The sequence below is a fragment of the Grampus griseus genome (genome assembly GCF_964374135.1).
Source record: "Grampus griseus genome assembly, chromosome: 11".
Taxonomy (NCBI): domain Eukaryota; kingdom Metazoa; phylum Chordata; class Mammalia; order Artiodactyla; family Delphinidae; genus Grampus; species Grampus griseus.
Window position 1 is genome coordinate 58,242,006 of NC_139005.1, and position 16,903 is coordinate 58,258,908.

At 38.1% G+C, this 16,903-nt stretch overlaps 1 protein-coding gene across 1 annotated transcript in view; it reads left to right on the forward strand.

Annotated features, from left to right (window-relative positions):
* The window catches only part of TRHDE (thyrotropin releasing hormone degrading enzyme), a gene marked incomplete at its 5' end in the record, with an annotated part of 396,110 nt that overhangs the window by 189,377 nt on the left and 189,830 nt on the right, over nucleotides 1-16,903 (forward strand). Inside the window, one exon of the mRNA XM_082666960.1 lies at nucleotides 15,226-15,380. Within this exon, the coding sequence (XP_082523086.1) occupies nucleotides 15,226-15,380 (155 nt within the window). The remainder of the gene's footprint in view (nucleotides 1-15,225; nucleotides 15,381-16,903) is intronic.

The window sequence follows — 16,903 nt, forward strand, 5'->3', positions numbered from 1 at the left end:
GCAGGTTTTGATGTTTTTCATTAACACCAGGTACTATGCCATAGTAAAGAATGCCGGCTCTCAGCTGACAACAAAAATATGTTTAAAATAGAGACTGAACTATGTTTTTACACGAACTCGTTGGCACTTGAGCAAAGGCATTTAGAGCAAGTTTACTTAGTCTTGACTGTACAATTCTATAAGAGGGGATTAAACATTTGTGGAAATCAGCATTGGTAGCCTGTAATAAAATCTGTAAATAATGTTTATGTCTTCCTAGCTATTAGCAGAAGTCCATATGATCTGAAATTTCAACATTATTTTCACTGCGTTGCAGACACACTGCCTATATTGTTTTGTTTTTCTTCAAAAAGCTTTTTAAAACAATAGACTAAGTTCAGACTGCTCATCAGGAATAAAAAGATAGACTAGGGTAGGCATCATCTTTTTAATGTTTCAGAGCTTTGGGTGCTAATCCCTACTATTTTTGACTTATTGTTTGGCATTTAATTGAGTCCTATTTCCATCAATATAAAAATAGAACAGGATGCAGCATAGAGTAGGGGTTAAGAACATGGATTCTGAAGCTAGGCAGCCTAAGTTTTAACTGCTGGAATGATTTAAGGAAGTGTATGCTGTTAATGGAAAGGAACTTTTGTATCACTTTTCTATTACTAGCAAAAATGGACTTTTGAGGTTAACATTATGAAAATAATTTGTTCTGTTTGTACTATAAAATTATTTTCCCTTTCTCTTCTTCTTACTCCCCCTTCTGGTTCCCTGGATTTATAATCGTGGTTAATGGAACACCATAATTCAATTCATTACCCATTCATTCAACTAGGTAGCATGGTCTATGCCTCTTTGGTGGGTTTCTTATCTTCAGTATTTAATTAATTAACAAGTAGTGTCTGTTTCCAACTCTGAAACACTTTTGTATTTTAGTTAGGATTTTATTACTTTGAACCAGTCTTTCTGCTTTTATTTTCCCTCTACCTAAAGCAGTGATTTCAACCCTTGCTGTACATTAGGGCAATGTAAAGAGTAAGGAGGCCGAGTTCCCTTCTTAGAACAATTTGAAGTCTTGGGAGAAGCATGAGGCATTAATTTTTTTTTTTTTTTTTTTTTGTGGTACGCGGGCCTCTCACTGTTGTGGCCTCTCCCGTTGCGGAGCACAGGCTCCGGACGCACAGGCTCAGCGGCCATGGCTCACAGGCCCAGCCGCTCCGCGGCATGTGGGATCTTCCCAGACCGGGGCACGAACCCGTGTCCCCTGCATCAGCAGGCGGACTCTCAACCACTGCGCCACCAGGGAAGCCCAAGGCATTAATATTTTTAAAGGTTTCCTAGGTGACTCAAATGTATGACAATATTTGAGGTCTTCTGTTCTAAATGCTCCTTTATAACAGTGATTCTCAAAGTGTGATCACCTGACCAGCCGCATCAACATCACCAGGAACTTGTTAGAAAGACAGATTCAGGTCCCACCGCAGCTCTACTGCATCAGAAACTCTGGACTTGGGGCCCAGAAATATGTATTCGAGCCAGCCCTCCAGGTGATTCCCATGAATGCTCAAAGTTGAGAACTACTGCTTTATGGCAAAAGTCTCCTATTTTTCTTTTCCTGGTTGTGCACCACTATAAAACTTTTGAGCATGTTCATCTCTACATAGCTATATTTATTTAGTTTTGAAATAGTACACATAATACTTTCAGTAGCTAAATTTCAAGACACAATATACACTTAAAGTGAAGTTCAAAGTGAAGTTTGTTAATGAGAATGGATGTAAATCAATAGTGCAAGTATTCTTGTTGATAAATTTGTTTTCTTTTTGATTTTTTGGTAATAAATAATCATATCGGTGTTTTCACCTTATAATGCAGATGGAATAGAATGAATGGAGTGTAGTGGTTGGGGGATCTAAGCCAGTCTGCCAAAGTTTGAACCCCATTTCTGGTAATACCAGACTGTCCTGGGCAATTAACTTAATGTCTCTGTGCATCAGTTTCTCATTTGCAAGATAGAGCTATGAATAGCGTGTCTCAAAGAATTGTCAGGATTAACTGAGTTAATACATATAAATCACTTAGAAACTGACTAGCCCTTAGATGTGCTCAAAAATGGTAGTTATTCTTACTTAGAATTGAAAGACTGTCAGCTCTATCATTTTCTTTTTCTGTTATTTTTTTTTGGTGTCTGTATTATTAGTACGAACCTCAATCTGTTATTATTTTTTTTGCAGGTGTCTTTTTAAGTCACCTATTTATTTTGTGAGGGTTGGTTTAGTTACACTAGATAATATAATCCATAAATCCATTTAATTGGGTGCTTCTGTACTGCCACATGCCCTAATCCCTTGAAAGTGAACTAATGAGAAAGTTGTTTGTCGTTTTGATGTCTATGGAATTTCTGCTCTCTTTTGATGGACCTTGATAATTCAACCAGGGAGAGTATCTGTATCAGACAAAAATAAATACAAATAAAAGTTCTAATTTACTTTTACACCTTTATAGACAGTCTTATACAACCCCTGGGGGAAAGCACCCTGTCTTAGAAGATTCATTTCTCAAATTTTATGGTAAACATGCATCATTTGAAGATCTTGTTAAACTGCATATTCTGATTCACTAGATCTGGAGCTGGTCCTGAGATTCTGCTGCCAATTGCATTAAATATGAGAACATACCTAGTAGTCAACAATTGATGAAACTTGAGGTGTGGTAGAGATCAGGAGGTTAGGAATAAAACCAGCAGCAAAGTTGCAGTTAGTGTATTTGTATAGCTAATTTGGAGACCTTGAGGCTAATTTTTGGAAAGTATTATTAGCTATTATTATTAAATTTGACCCCTGGGGATAAAACTCAAAATTGTGGTCTGGTTTTCATACCTCCATCTGCCTGAACTTACATAGGATGAGATACAAAGCAGTCTACTTCTAACATGAATTTAGAATGATAGACTCATAAAATTTAGAATAATAAACTCATAAAATTCAATGAATTCATCAAACTTCAGCTAATTTCTATTATATATATAGTGTGTATATGTATTTTTGTAATATTATATAGAGTAGACACTTATGTACACTCAGTATGTATATTTATATAATGTACACATATTATCATATAGTAAATACTTATACACACATATATACACATACACACATATATACATACATACATACACATACATAATGCCCTGAGATCCAGAGCGGTGGATACAAGTTCCTTTAGGCAGTTAGCTCTTAGAACATCCCAAACACTTTGTAGCATTTTCTGCCCAGGCTGTAAGGTGGTCAGGCTCTAAGGATGCCATCCCCCACCCAGGAGTGGAATATCCCAAATGCTCCTGCAAAACATGAGCAGAAGCTTTAGTGTCCTTGGACCTGTACCTTTTAGTGTAGCACGCCACAGAATGCTGGCTTTCATTTTAATAACGATTCAGACAGGTTCCAAGACGCAAGTGCAAAATCTGCATAGTGTTTTAGGAGGACAAGAAGAAACAGAAATAATGAGAAGGGTGTTACCATTTTCTTCACGGTAGTCTCCCTCCTGCACGTGTACAGTGAGCAGTTACACGTCGTGTTGAGCTGCAGAACCCTCACGCTCTATTAACCGTAGTGTTAGGAAAATGTCTTCTGGCAATTTTCAATTATGTCAATTCCCTGAGTATTTACATTAGGAGCAACACTTTTATGATGGGTACACAAAAAATCCCCTTTTCAGCATTTCCCCATTAGGCATACAAAATATTTTCTTTCCTATAAAATACACTTTAGGAGTATAACTTAGTGGTGCGCATTAGATGCTGGAGCTTGGAGAAGTAAAGGGTTCAGTTCAATCTCTGGCTCATTATTAGTTCATCCTGTATTTCATTTCTTCATCTAATGTAAATTGAACTAGGGAATATTTGGAACACTAGTAATGGGTTTTGAAAAAAAAATCATTGAATAGAAGCTCTCAGAAACTCTTCTGTAGAAAAATTTGGAAAAGGCAGTTTCTTTATACTCTCAGAAGATACTTAAAGCATCAGGTACTTTCAGTAATGAAAGACATGGTTCATATTTTGATCAATACCTCCCATCGGATACATAATTCAGCCTGAATGGGACATGGCATTCATTTTCTTCATGGCGTTGAGTGACTGATGCTGTTTCAAATGGTAAATCTATATGTTTGGGTTATGTGAAGGTAGAGGCTTTTAGTAAAACACCAAGGGCTAAACTGGTACGGTTCTATTTTAGTTCTCTTAAAGGCAAATTAGCTGCGAATTAATGTTAAAGTTTAGTAAAGTAACACAGTGTCACTGCGTTTTCTGTTTCTATAATTGTGCTATTTTTTAACTCTATTTTCTTCCTTTTTCTCTCTGCCTTTATTACCCCAAGCACCATCAGCGATTTCCCTTAGGAACCTTTAAAATTCACAGTGAATTTTGGAATCTACTGTTTAGACTACTATAGCTCTCTGAAAATTCATCCATTGTTTAGATGCCAGTTAATATCAGATAATAGTTTGTACTGCAATAAGAAGTGATTTAAAAAAATCAACAACTATTGGGCTTCAGTGATTTTTTTCCCTCTGAGGCTTCAACAAGTATTTGACTTTTTACTTGAAAATAATGCTAGATAGTTTTAAGCTAAACATCCAACATTGGTTCCTTTGAATGATATATTTGCATTTTTTTATTGAATGGTGTGTCTATTACTAGTACAGTTTATACTAAGAGGAATTGGCCTTAAGGCACAATGAATCTTTGTTTCCACTTTACCAAACTTACATAAATTTCTTTTAGGAGCAACCACTCTGTATTCAGACTGTCTGAAGTGCATATGAATTTGGAAATATATTTTACTGAAAACTCCAAGTTTCAAGAGTTAAGAATGCTCACTTATAAATAGTACTATTTTTATACTCTCTTCTGCTGGAAATGTGAATCTGTCAATTAAAGAGTGTCAAAGAGCTATCCAAACCTCTAAAATGATTCCCAGCTACCTCAGACTTTTGAAAAAAAAAAAAAGACTCCTGAGTTCCACGCTGTGGGATGGGCCCAGTCCAGCAACTAATACTCATTAAATAGCTGATTAATGAAAGCCCCTAACAGAGTATTGTTTTTTTCCCCCCTTTGGGTGATGATGCTAACACATATAATTAGACTTTGTGTTGTATCTGTGTAAGAAGTTCTATAATTCATTTTGCAAATCTGTTGAAAATGATATTGAATGGTAAGTTAGTATTCTTTGAAAGCATTAATTAAAATTTAACTACTTCAGTGTATAATATCTGCATTTTATAAATAAACCTAAGATATTCATAGACACTGTCGACTCTTGCCTCACTACTGAGGAATGATGTGATGTCACATTTCTGGCTTCCCCCCCAACCTCTTATGACAGTGCCTGTTAGTATCCTTTGTGGGCCTGCTTCATTTGCCCCCTTCTTCTGCCTGTTTCTTAAATCTCAGTGCTCCTCAGATATCTTAGTCTTTTTCTATGCTCAGCATGGGTCATAGTCTACTGTATACATGCTGATGACTTCTTAAATCTGTTCCCCCAGCCCAAACCTCTCCCCAACACATCAGACCTCTATATTCAGCCTCTTACTGGATATCTCTATTTGGATGTTCCAGAGGCAGCTCAAACTCAGCATGTCCCATACAGGATTTGTCACTATATGCTTCAGCCATATTGATCCAGTTTTTGTCTACTGAAAGTCCCATGTTCTCTCTCACTTGTTTGCAGACACCCTTAGCCTGAAATATACTTTCCCTTCAGCTAACTGAACAAATCTCATAACTGACTTTCTCCAGGAAGCCTTTCCCAATTCTTAGGTTAAGATTTGGGACCTCTCTTATATGGTAATAGTGACAGTAATATAGTAACATTGTTGTAGTAATATATTATAGTAATATAATACAGTAATGTTATAGTAATATAGCATATTTATCAATACAGTAAAAGTGATAAAGGTAATGATGATGATGATGATAATACTCTATTAGTTTCTTATTGATGCTGTAATAAATTACCACATCCATAGTGGCTTAAAACAACATGAATTTATTATCTTACAGTTCTGTAGGTTGGCAGGTTGACACTGCTCTCACTAAAGTCTTTTCTTTAGGGGAGAATCTCTAAATTTTCTTGGCGTTTCTAATTTCTAGAAGCCCCGTGTTCCTTGGCTTGTGACACCTTTCCATCTTCAAGGCCAGCAATGGCCTCCACGGTCTTTCTCTCACTTCCTCACTCTGACACCGACTCTTCCGCCTCCTGCTTTTCAGGACCCTTGTGATTATACTGAGTCCACCTGGATAATCCAGGCTACTCTTCCATTTTAAGGTCAGCTGATCAGCAACCTTAATTCCATTTGTGGCCTTAATTCCCCTTTGACAAGTAATCTAATATATCCACAGGTTCTGGGAATGAGGGCATGGACATCTTTGGAGGGGCTTTTTGTCTACAATAGCTAACAGCTATTGAGAACTAGGTATTGTTCCAAGCATCTCACTCACATAGTTGTCAAGAACTGAGAAGAGTCTGAGATTTTATCTTACCCTCTTTGCAAGCTTGACAGGTCAGCCTGCCATTGTTTCTTGAAACTTGGTGGAAGACATGAAACTCTGGGATTAGAGACAATAAAACTTTATTCCTTTAGCTATAGCAGTAGCCAGAGTATCAACATTTTCTGAGCCAGTTCCCTGAGCCCCAATTCACAAGAGCAACGCAAAGAGGTCCAGGTGCTACCTGCGTATGCAATGGATTATATAATAGGTGAGGACCCTGAGGAATCTAGTTATTTTATAAATTATGGTATGTACTCCTGTCCTTTGCTTTTGAGAGGACACTATCTCTGTTTTTTTCTATACAAATATCCTTAAAAAGATAGTCTGGAACAAAAACCAGTCAGTATCTGTGCTCTTAAGACATACAGAAATGTGAAAGATTACTTGGGAGTTTGTGTTCCAACAATAGCCCTCGCAGTAACGCTGTGAAATAGTAGCAATTATAATCATCTTCCTTTTACAGGTAAGGAAAATGAGGGGCAGAAATGATAAGTAACAAGCCTGCTAAGCAGCAGGATCGAGTTTTGAACCTGAGCTACCTGGCCTCACAGCCCACGTTCTTAGTCTCTGCTCTCTGCTGCTTCCATCATACCATGTACTCAGGTTAGCACATGTACTACCCTGAGGTTTCCTTCATGTGTGTCTATAATATGTGTACTTTTAAACTTGTTTGTATTCCCCATTGGTTTTTAAACTCCATGAGGGTTTAACGGGACTGTGTCTTTATTGTTCAGGGTTTATATATCCAGTGTTCAGATCAGTCTGGCCTATGTTAGGTAATGAATAAGTATTTTAGGAATAAATGAAAAAATATAGTAAACGAAACCCTCATAGAAAGGAACCTTACTTCCAACCTACATTCTTAGATAACACCAAATCTTTGTTATAGAACAAGCATTAATCAAGTTGGCCTGTCACCAGATGATGGTGATAGGAATCATTTAGTGTGTTTTTGATGTTTATGCCTAATCATGTCCATTAAAGTAAAGACCGTAAGTTTTGGAAGTGCTTGAGAGAAGATGCAAAATGTGATGATGGCAATCAAAGTAGAGCTAATTTTAAAAATTAAATGGGTGAGAAAATGACAAACATTCCTTGTGCATATGGGATAAGTCCTTTGGCATAAAAATTCTTTTTCAGGGAAAAAGGGAATTAGACAAACCATGAAAAGTGCTCCTCCTTTGCAATTGACAGTAATCAGGAAGTGTTGAGGAAAAGTGATTGCAGAAATGAAAAAAAAAAAGTCTTTTGAGTGTGTGCAGGAGGGTCAGCAAAAACATTGAGTGCATGTTAGGGCCTAACGCTAATTCAGGAGAATGCTAGGAGTTTGCGAGCTTAAATGCTAAGCTGGTGAATACAAGTGGTACTGATGAAAATTCTGTTACAGGCTAAAGTACGTAGCTGAAACGAATCTTTTTTGATGGAAATATGCCCAAATAGAAAGTCCATCAGGAGAAAGTGTGTTCTGTTTTAAAGCTTTGAAGGACCAATTCACTCTTTATTTAAAAATTTTTATTGGAGTCTAGTTGATTTACAATGTTGCGTTAGTTTCAGGTGTACAGCAAAGTGAATCAGTTATACATATACATATGTCCACTCTTTTTTAGATTCTTTTCCCATATAGGTCTTAAATTTGGTGGAAATGTATCCAAGGATAGCAAAGCTTAAACTTCTCTCTGTCAAATGAACTTAAAAACAGCCATTTAGTACCTAATCTGTTTGTGAGTAAAAACAACTTCAGAACATGCACTTGAAAGGAAAACGTTGGTTCTCATTTTATAAATACCAGTAATAGAGGACTTCTATGAATTTTATCTTATCAATATTACTATTTCAAATGCAATTTATATTTATACTAGTCACATGTGGTAATTGTCAGAGCAAGGAGTTTTATTTTTTAATACTTAAGCATGAATGCTTATGTAAATAGTATCTTCAAGTGCTAGTCATGGCATAATCAAAACACAACTTTTTTTTTTTTAACCTGCTATACCTTTAAAACTTATTTAGGGTCACTGAATAATAAAATGGGAATGTCCTATGACTTTTTTTTTTTTTAAGTTTGTTCTTCGGTAGGTCCTGTATTGCTTTACATCATAAGCAACATTTTCAATTCAGAAATCAGAATGCCTAGCATAACACATTAGCCAACATTTCATCTTTGTTAGAAGACAAGATTCCTCCTCTCTCAAGCTAAGGCCTGTCATGAATCTGATTCCCCAAGGTGAGGATGAACTGGAAAGATCCCAAATAGCGATGGCATTGATTTATCACGTTTTGTGCTTAGGACTAAGTGCTTTAAACTGACCATCTCATTGAATCTTCACAACAACCTGCAAGGAAGTTATCCCCGCTTTATCAATGAGGGGATGGAAGCTGGGAGAGATTGAACAATTTGTTTGAAGTTCCATAGCCAGTAAATGTTAGACCTGGGTTTGGATCCCAAACAGTGTGGTCTCTAAAGCTCCAACTTTTTTTTTTTTTTTTAAAGCTCCAACTTTTAACTGCTATGTCTACTGCCCTCTGCCAAAAAGGGCAGGGTTGCAGTGCTGGAAAGCTAACGGATTGTGATTGAGGTGCTGCTAGGACACCGCATGGAAGATAGTATTGAGGCTGAAAGTTAAAGGGTGAAGGAAACAGAAGGAAGAGTTAGTGCAGAAGTCTGGGGATTTGAGAGCAGGATAGATCTGGGGTGGAAGAACCAGGGCAAAGTTCAGAATGTGTCTGTCAATCTGGAGGGAGTGCCTCTGAGTGATACTTAGCAGAGAAGTTTAAAGGAGAAGAGCACCTCACACGGCAAACAGTGAAACCATGGAACTGATGAGCAGAACTGCAGAATTTAATGTTCTTTCTTGGATGGAACTTGGTAATGTCTACATATCTGTTTGGTTTGTGACATCAGGCAAAACTAGTTGTAAGCTATATTCAGCATGATTTGTCATCAGAGGGGAAATGATTCTGGACAACAAACTCTGCTGATCTGTGAGCTCAGAATCTGACTGAGGCAGGAAGGAGAGGCCTGGTATTGCATATGGTTTTTTTGCTAGTGGTTATTTAATAATGTAGAATACATTAAAGTCTACTTCTGGTTTATGAAGTTATACATCAGAACATTGCCCCTAATGCTGGAGATTGGATTTCGGTTTGTATGTATTATAAGACCCTGCTTGATGATTCTTTGAACATTTCCACGTGGTTTCAGGGTTCGTTTTAGCACCGTGTTGTTAGGGTAGTGGGACATTTTTCTTGGTGACCGACCTTCCCCAGAGTCCAAAAGAGGAAGCTGCAAAGCTTTCTTAACGTTTAAGCCAGATTACAGGGGAGAGGATTATTCTAGAAGGAATAGTACATTAGTGGCTGTGGAGGGGGGACTATCAATTAACAGTCTACTACTAAGATGCTTAGATATTTTCCTCTGGAGCTCAAAGAAAGCTATCTGGGCATGTGGATGGTGACAGATGACATTGGAGTGGGTGAGGACACTAAAAGAAAACTAGTAGAATGAGTTAAAACACACACACACACACACACACACACACACACACACACACATGCAGATGGAAATCCTAGAACTTTGGTTTTCAAAAATCAGAAGATGACAAGAAAATTAAACAAACAAACAAGAACAAAAACAACAAGAAGAAAGGCTAATCTGGGAAGTGCAGGAGAAACACGGATATCTTTCTATGACAGACCCTAATGAGCAGTGTGATAAATCTTGGCAGTATCAAAAAAGTAAGAACTCAGGGCTTCCCTGGTGGCGCAGTGGTTGAGAGTCCGCCTGCCGATGCAGGGGACGGGTTCGTGCCCTGGTCCAGGAAGATCCCACATGCCGCGGAGCGGCTGGGCCCATGAGCCATGGCCGCTGAGCCTGCGCGTCCGCAGCCTGTGCTCTGCAACGGAAGAGGCCACAACAGTGAGAGGCCTGCGTACTGAAAAAAAAAAAAAAAAAAAAAAAGAAGAACTCAGAGGTCTCCATGAGATTTTGTGCTCTTAGTTAGCGACAGCTGTTTCAACATAGTGTTAAAGATAGAAAGTAAATTCTAGTGCATTGAAGGGAACAAGTAGAGAAAGTCAGATTTTTATGGTGATTTATGTAATCACATTCACTAGTATTATATGAATATTTGTTATCTGCCTATAGTTTTAGGACTAGCGTAATTAATTGGGAGCAGACTCCTATGCATAATTTTATCCAGGATTTTCTTTTAATTTCCAAGTAAATTTGACTCTGAAACATTTGAGTTTTCTTACTTCTGTTTTCAAGGCATATTAAAGAGTTGTGGTTGCACACGTTAATGCATATAGCCTCATGACAAATTATTTTGCAAAAATTGAGACAATTTAATTCATTGTAAATAAATCTTATTATCTTCAAAGTTAAGCAAAAGGATATTTCAGTTACTGAAAGTATTAACGGCTTCATTGAGGTATAGTGACATGCAGTATGCTGCACATATGTAAAGTGTAAAATTTGATGTTTTAAGATATGTATACACCCATGAAATCATCACCATAGTGAGCCTATCCATCACCCCCAAAAGTTTCCTGTTGCTATTTTTTTAATTTATTTTTTAAATCAAAGTATAGGTGATTTTCAGTGCTGTGCCAATCTCTGCCGTACAGCCAAGTGACTCAGTTATACACATAGAGACATTCTTTCTTTCCTGTTGCTATTTTTAATCCCTCCTATCTGTGTCCCCAGGTGACTACTGATCTGCTTTCTGATGTTATAGATGAATTTGCATTTTCTAAGATTTTATGTAAGTGACATGAATCGTACAACATATATATTTTTTCTTCCTTTTTACTCAGTATAACTATTCTGGGGCTCATCCACGTTGCAGCACGTATTGATAGCTCATTTCTTTTTATTGCTGAACAGCATTTTATTGTATGGATATACCACACATTATCCATTCATCTATTGATGGACATTGGAATTATTTCCAGTTTGGGTGTATTGGAAGTAAACTGTTATGAACATTTGTGTACAAGTCTTTATGTGGATATATGCCTCCTGAAGGTATTCTCAAAATATAGAACTGTTTATGAGATAAAGGTATAGAGCAGAGAGACACAGTTAAATTATCCCTCAATAGTTGTTAGAACAAAATCCAGGTTTCTTCAGTACTTTGATAGAAGGTTATTATGTCTGTAGTAGCGTAATCTAATTTTTAAAATTTTCTTTTTTTTTTCCTTCTGCCATCCATAGACATGGTTCCCTGTATCTATTGTTAAGCCTGTGAGCATCTGAGAAGCTGCCTCCTGTGCTTGATCCCTCTGTGTTTCACTCTGTTCTCAATCACTTTATCTGAATCTGACTCCATTTGCTCAAGAGTCTTTGTCTGGCTGAAGTACAGCTTTGTTACTCGGGTCTGACTTCTCTGCCCTTAGACCTCTGGAAACCAACCTGTCACCAGCTGCCTACTTAGGTCACCATTGCCTGAGATCGTTGGCACCAGCCTTCAGCTGCCCCCTCACCACACCTGCTTAGGCTGCTAGTCAGGTTTTTGCTGTCTGATGACTGCCCCTGGCTGTACATTCTTTATTCCAAACTCTTAGACTCGCATCTGGCCCATGTCTAGAATTTTCTCTCCGTGCCATTTGAGCCACTCCATATTCCAGTGTGCGGCCTGATTTGTTGACTCAGTCTTGGGGACCTGACTACTCTCGGCTCTTGGAGAACTCCAGCAAACAGAAGTGCCTCTGTTTTGCAACAGGCTTGTCCATAAGTCCCCGTGTTCCTACAAGTAAATGGCCCCAGAATTGCTACTGCTATTGCCATCTGCTGGTGGCAGGCAGAGTTGGCGCAATGTTGTTCTATTGCCTGGTTTGTTCATATTTAAGAAAGGTCTCAAGGTAAAATCTTAAGTAGAAGTATGTCTATTTGTTATGTACTTGCATTTTGTATAATTCTCACAACTATACTCTTCTCCTTTATACGCTTCAGCCACACCAACCTTCATTCTATCCAATATGCTAGCCTCATTTCCTCCTTAGGACCTGTGCATTTTTTGTCCACTCTTCTTAGAACAATATATCAATACTTCCACAGATCTTCAGACAGCTAGCTTCTACCATTATTCACATCTCAGGTGAGATGTGATTACCTTAGAGATGCCTGCTTTGACCACACTCCACCCATTTCACCCTACCAGTCAATCACTGTCTTACTCAATTATTTTTTGGTAGCATTTATCATTTACTAAATTTCTTTCATTCATTTATTACTTGTTAATTAACCTCCTCTTCCTACACACACTCACAAATAAATATAAGTGCCATGAGAGCAGGGAGCAAGGAGCTTGGATGACAGAACAAACAATGCTTGTATTGAGCAAAAGAGATGCTCAATAAATACATACTTGTATAAATGAATGCATATAGTACCTCTGTCTGCCTGTCGAAATCCTATTTATCTTTGGAAGTCCAACTCAGATACTATCTCTTTCAAGAACTTCTCCAACTAAATCTGTTTTCTCTCTCTTTCTCAGGACTTTTTATTCTTTCTTTATTTTTTCTGTTAAGCTGTCATGTTTCCATGTAGTGGATACAGGGGCCATACTTGACTTATCTTTAGTCCACAGGTCAGAAGCACAGGTAACAGCCTGGGCTTGGGACTGGTTTCTGAAGTAGGGATGGAGGGTGCAGTGTTGTAGGACTGAACCCTTAACCTGTGGAATCTGATTCTATCTTTGGGTAGATGGTATCGGAATTGAGTTGAATACTGGGTCACTCTGTTGGAATCCAAGAATTATTTATAGATGGTGTGGGACAAACCCTCCCACATCCCCGCCACACATGTTGAAATTGGCTCCAGGAACCTAAGAGACTGTCCCTCATTCCTTCTTCCTTCTTTCTTTTCTGAAGCAATCATAATTCTGAATCTGGTGTTTATCATTCCTATATGTGTGTGACTGTGTGTGCATTTTACCACTACTGTCTGTCTGAGTGGATGTGTGAGTATCCATTTGCAATCTATGGTACTATTCTGCTTGTTTTTAAGTAGTATATGGTAAGGGTCATTCTACACCTTATTTGTTCCCTCAACATTACGTTTTTCAGATTATCCATGTTGATACATGTAGTGTTAGAATCTAGTGGTAAGACTATTTCAGTTGTTGTATGGTATTGCTTTTTAGAATTATTTCACAGTTTGTCAGTTATCTCGGTGAAAGGCTTGCAGTTTTCTCTTTTCATTCTTACAAAGAATACTGCAGCAAACATTTTTGTACCATTATTTTCTTAGCATCCTAGGGAGTTAGTCCAGGGTTTACATGGGAAAGTGGAGCCAGGTTGCCTGGGTTTGAATCCTTACACTGCCGCTTGCTAGCTTTCCCAAGCAGCACTGAGCACCAGCTATATTCAGTCCTTCTGCACATGCATGCCCTACGTCAGCCTCTGGCAACAAGTTATCAGCTTGGCTTAGATGCCTTTGGCTCCGGTGAATCCTGCTGGAGCCAGTTCCCAAATGCCACTGCCCGTGGCTTCACATGCAATCACTGCTTTGCACTTATGTACCATTTCTGGTCCATGGAGAGGTTTATTTTCAAGCCTGGAGATGATTTTCAGTTTTTCCTTTTAATATTTTACTTAACATTGCTATGTGTTTGAGCAGAGGGAGTGCATCAAAGCATGTACTTACTGTGTCACCTTAAGCAAACGCTGATAATACCTCTACAACCTTTTAAAATAAGCACAAATCTTAGAATCACCTAATCATAGATTTTCGGAGCTGGAAGGGATTTGAGAGATCATGACGTCCAATAACCTTATTTTATAGGTGAGAGAATTGTGGTCTTGAGAAATTAAAGTGATTTACTGATGTCATATATTTAATTAATGGTGGAGGCAGGGCCAGAACCAGAGTCTGCAGGTTACCTCAATAGTCCTTTTTCTTTTTTTTTTTTTTGTGGTACGCGGGCCCCTCACTGTCGTGGCCTCTCCCGTTGCGGAGCACAGGCTCCGGACGCGCAGGCTCAGCGGCCATGGCTCACGGGCCCAGCCGCTCTGCGGCATGTGGGATCCTCCCGGACCGGGGCACGAACCCGTGTCCCCTGCATCGGCAGGCGGACTCCCAACCACTGCGCCACCAGGGAAGCCCCCCTCAATAGTCCTTTTGACACTACATCTACTTTTTTAGTTTTCTCTATCTGAGCTATATTTACATGTAATATTTTATTTTTAACAAAACTCAAAAAATACATTAGAATTAAGCAATTAGAAATATGATATGTTGGATTTTTAAACTGATGTGAGATGTTTTCTTTTGAACAATATTGAGGTAAAAGCAAGAGTACAGCATTTACTGCACTGAGCTGAATATATTTTCATTAGCAGGCACAATGCTTTTTGACTCTGTAGATTCCTGCTGCATTTGGTTTCCTTGACTTTCTGCAACTTATTAGGACAGGCCCATCAATAATGGCACTGATACTTCCAACCTCCTACAGCACTGGGTCTGAAAATGAACTGTGATGGATGGATATGGCCAGCATTTACAGAGATAGCCTATATTTCTGCTGTCACGTAGAAATGGCAGGTAGTTTAATTTAGAAAAAAAAAAAATTACCGAGAAAGAACAAGTATTTCTTCTAATTAGGATTTCTGGACTTTTGTCGGACATGAATTTAGAATCTGACATGTTTGTTAAAGCCTTTGGAATTGTTTTATTCTGTTTCTAGATCTTTTAGCTGTGCCTAAGCATCCGTATGCTGCTATGGAGAACTGGGGACTAAGTATTTTTGTGGAACAAAGAATACTGCTGGATCCCAGTGTTTCATCTATTTCTTATTTGCTGGATGTCACCATGGTCATTGTTCATGAGATATGTCACCAGGTATGAGAAAAAGGATCAGGTGTAAGTATAATTGCAAACTATCGAGAATGTAGAATGGTTTCAGATACTTAGATTAGGAGCTAAGTTATTATCCTCCCAATTAAGTTTTAATTGTATAGAGCACCACGTAGTTCTTTTTGGAAGATAGGTTGTTCTCAAGTGACGGCACAAACGAAAGCAAACACACAGATCATATTGAATAAGTAACTGTCATTCAGTTTAGTTGAGGAGTGAGATGGCACTGCTACCCCGCAGCCTCTTTGGAGACCCTATCCACTCACTATTCTTTGTCAACCTTGCTGTATTTTCTTGTGATTATTGGTGTGTATATATGGAGAGTGCAGTGATGGCAATGATTTATTGCATTGCTGAAAGATGCAGCTGAGTTTTGTGTACATGTCAAAATTTGCTTTTGCTGAAATCAATTTGTTATTCCCCTTCTCCCATCACACAGACACTTAGGAAGTCTTTCACTAACTCTGCGACAGCCTCTTTGTTCTCAAATGATTGATTTTTTTTTGTCTTGACATGTTTAGAAATTCATATGTAAATTAGCCAGCTTTATCATGAAGCTAAGATAAAATTAATTTCATTTTGATTTTATGTACTTTCTTACAATGAGCAGAAGGTATTACAGAGATTTCACAATGCTTATTAGAATCTTGATTCTAGCGAAAAAAATAACTGAAAATAAACGTTTGTGCTAATAAAAAGCAATCTTTGTCCTGATTACCAGAAACTATGGATGGTTTTTAAGTGAAAACACCAGAAATCACAGTGTGATACTGTACAACTTCAATTTGTTACCAACCCAAAATCTTTTTAAAAAGCTTGAAAACCTTAAGAAAGATTGAGGTGGAAAATGTTGTTAGTAAAAGAGGCTGAACAGCTAAATGACAATACATGAATAGGGACTTCATGATAAATTGTTCTAGGCCATATGACCCTTTACCTGTATGTCAGCCTTCTGCAGTGAACCTGTAGACGTTGGTACCTGTCATGCTGGTCAGCTTGGGCATGTGTTCCTTGCTGCAGAGACTTAAGGGGGTCCATTGCAGAGATAACCAGGGCTCCTCTATTGTGCTAAAAATGGTTTCCAGCTAAACATACAATTCTTTGACGCAAATCAATGTCCTTTTGAACGTTCCTAGAAACGAGTTACATGTAGAGTTCTGTTGAAATAAGAACACACTGATAATTTTTTCTAGAACTGGATTTCATTTGTTCCAGATTCTCAGTTACTTTCTTGTTCTAGCTTAGTGGTGCTCGGCTACTTACTATGCGGAAATGAGCCGGAAGCTGGGAGAAACACATAATAATTTCCACTATCATTGCCAAATTATTTTCTACATTACCGTTTCTCCTCACCTGTTTATTGTCACAATTCTTAAGACAGGCTTTCAGTTTAAGGGAGAAGAAACATTACTTTCTGATCAAGAACAGAAAATGTTTTAAATATCATTTGTTTTGTGGTCATCAGCGTATTCAGTTATCTCTTCTTTGTATTTCTATTAGAGGTCCTC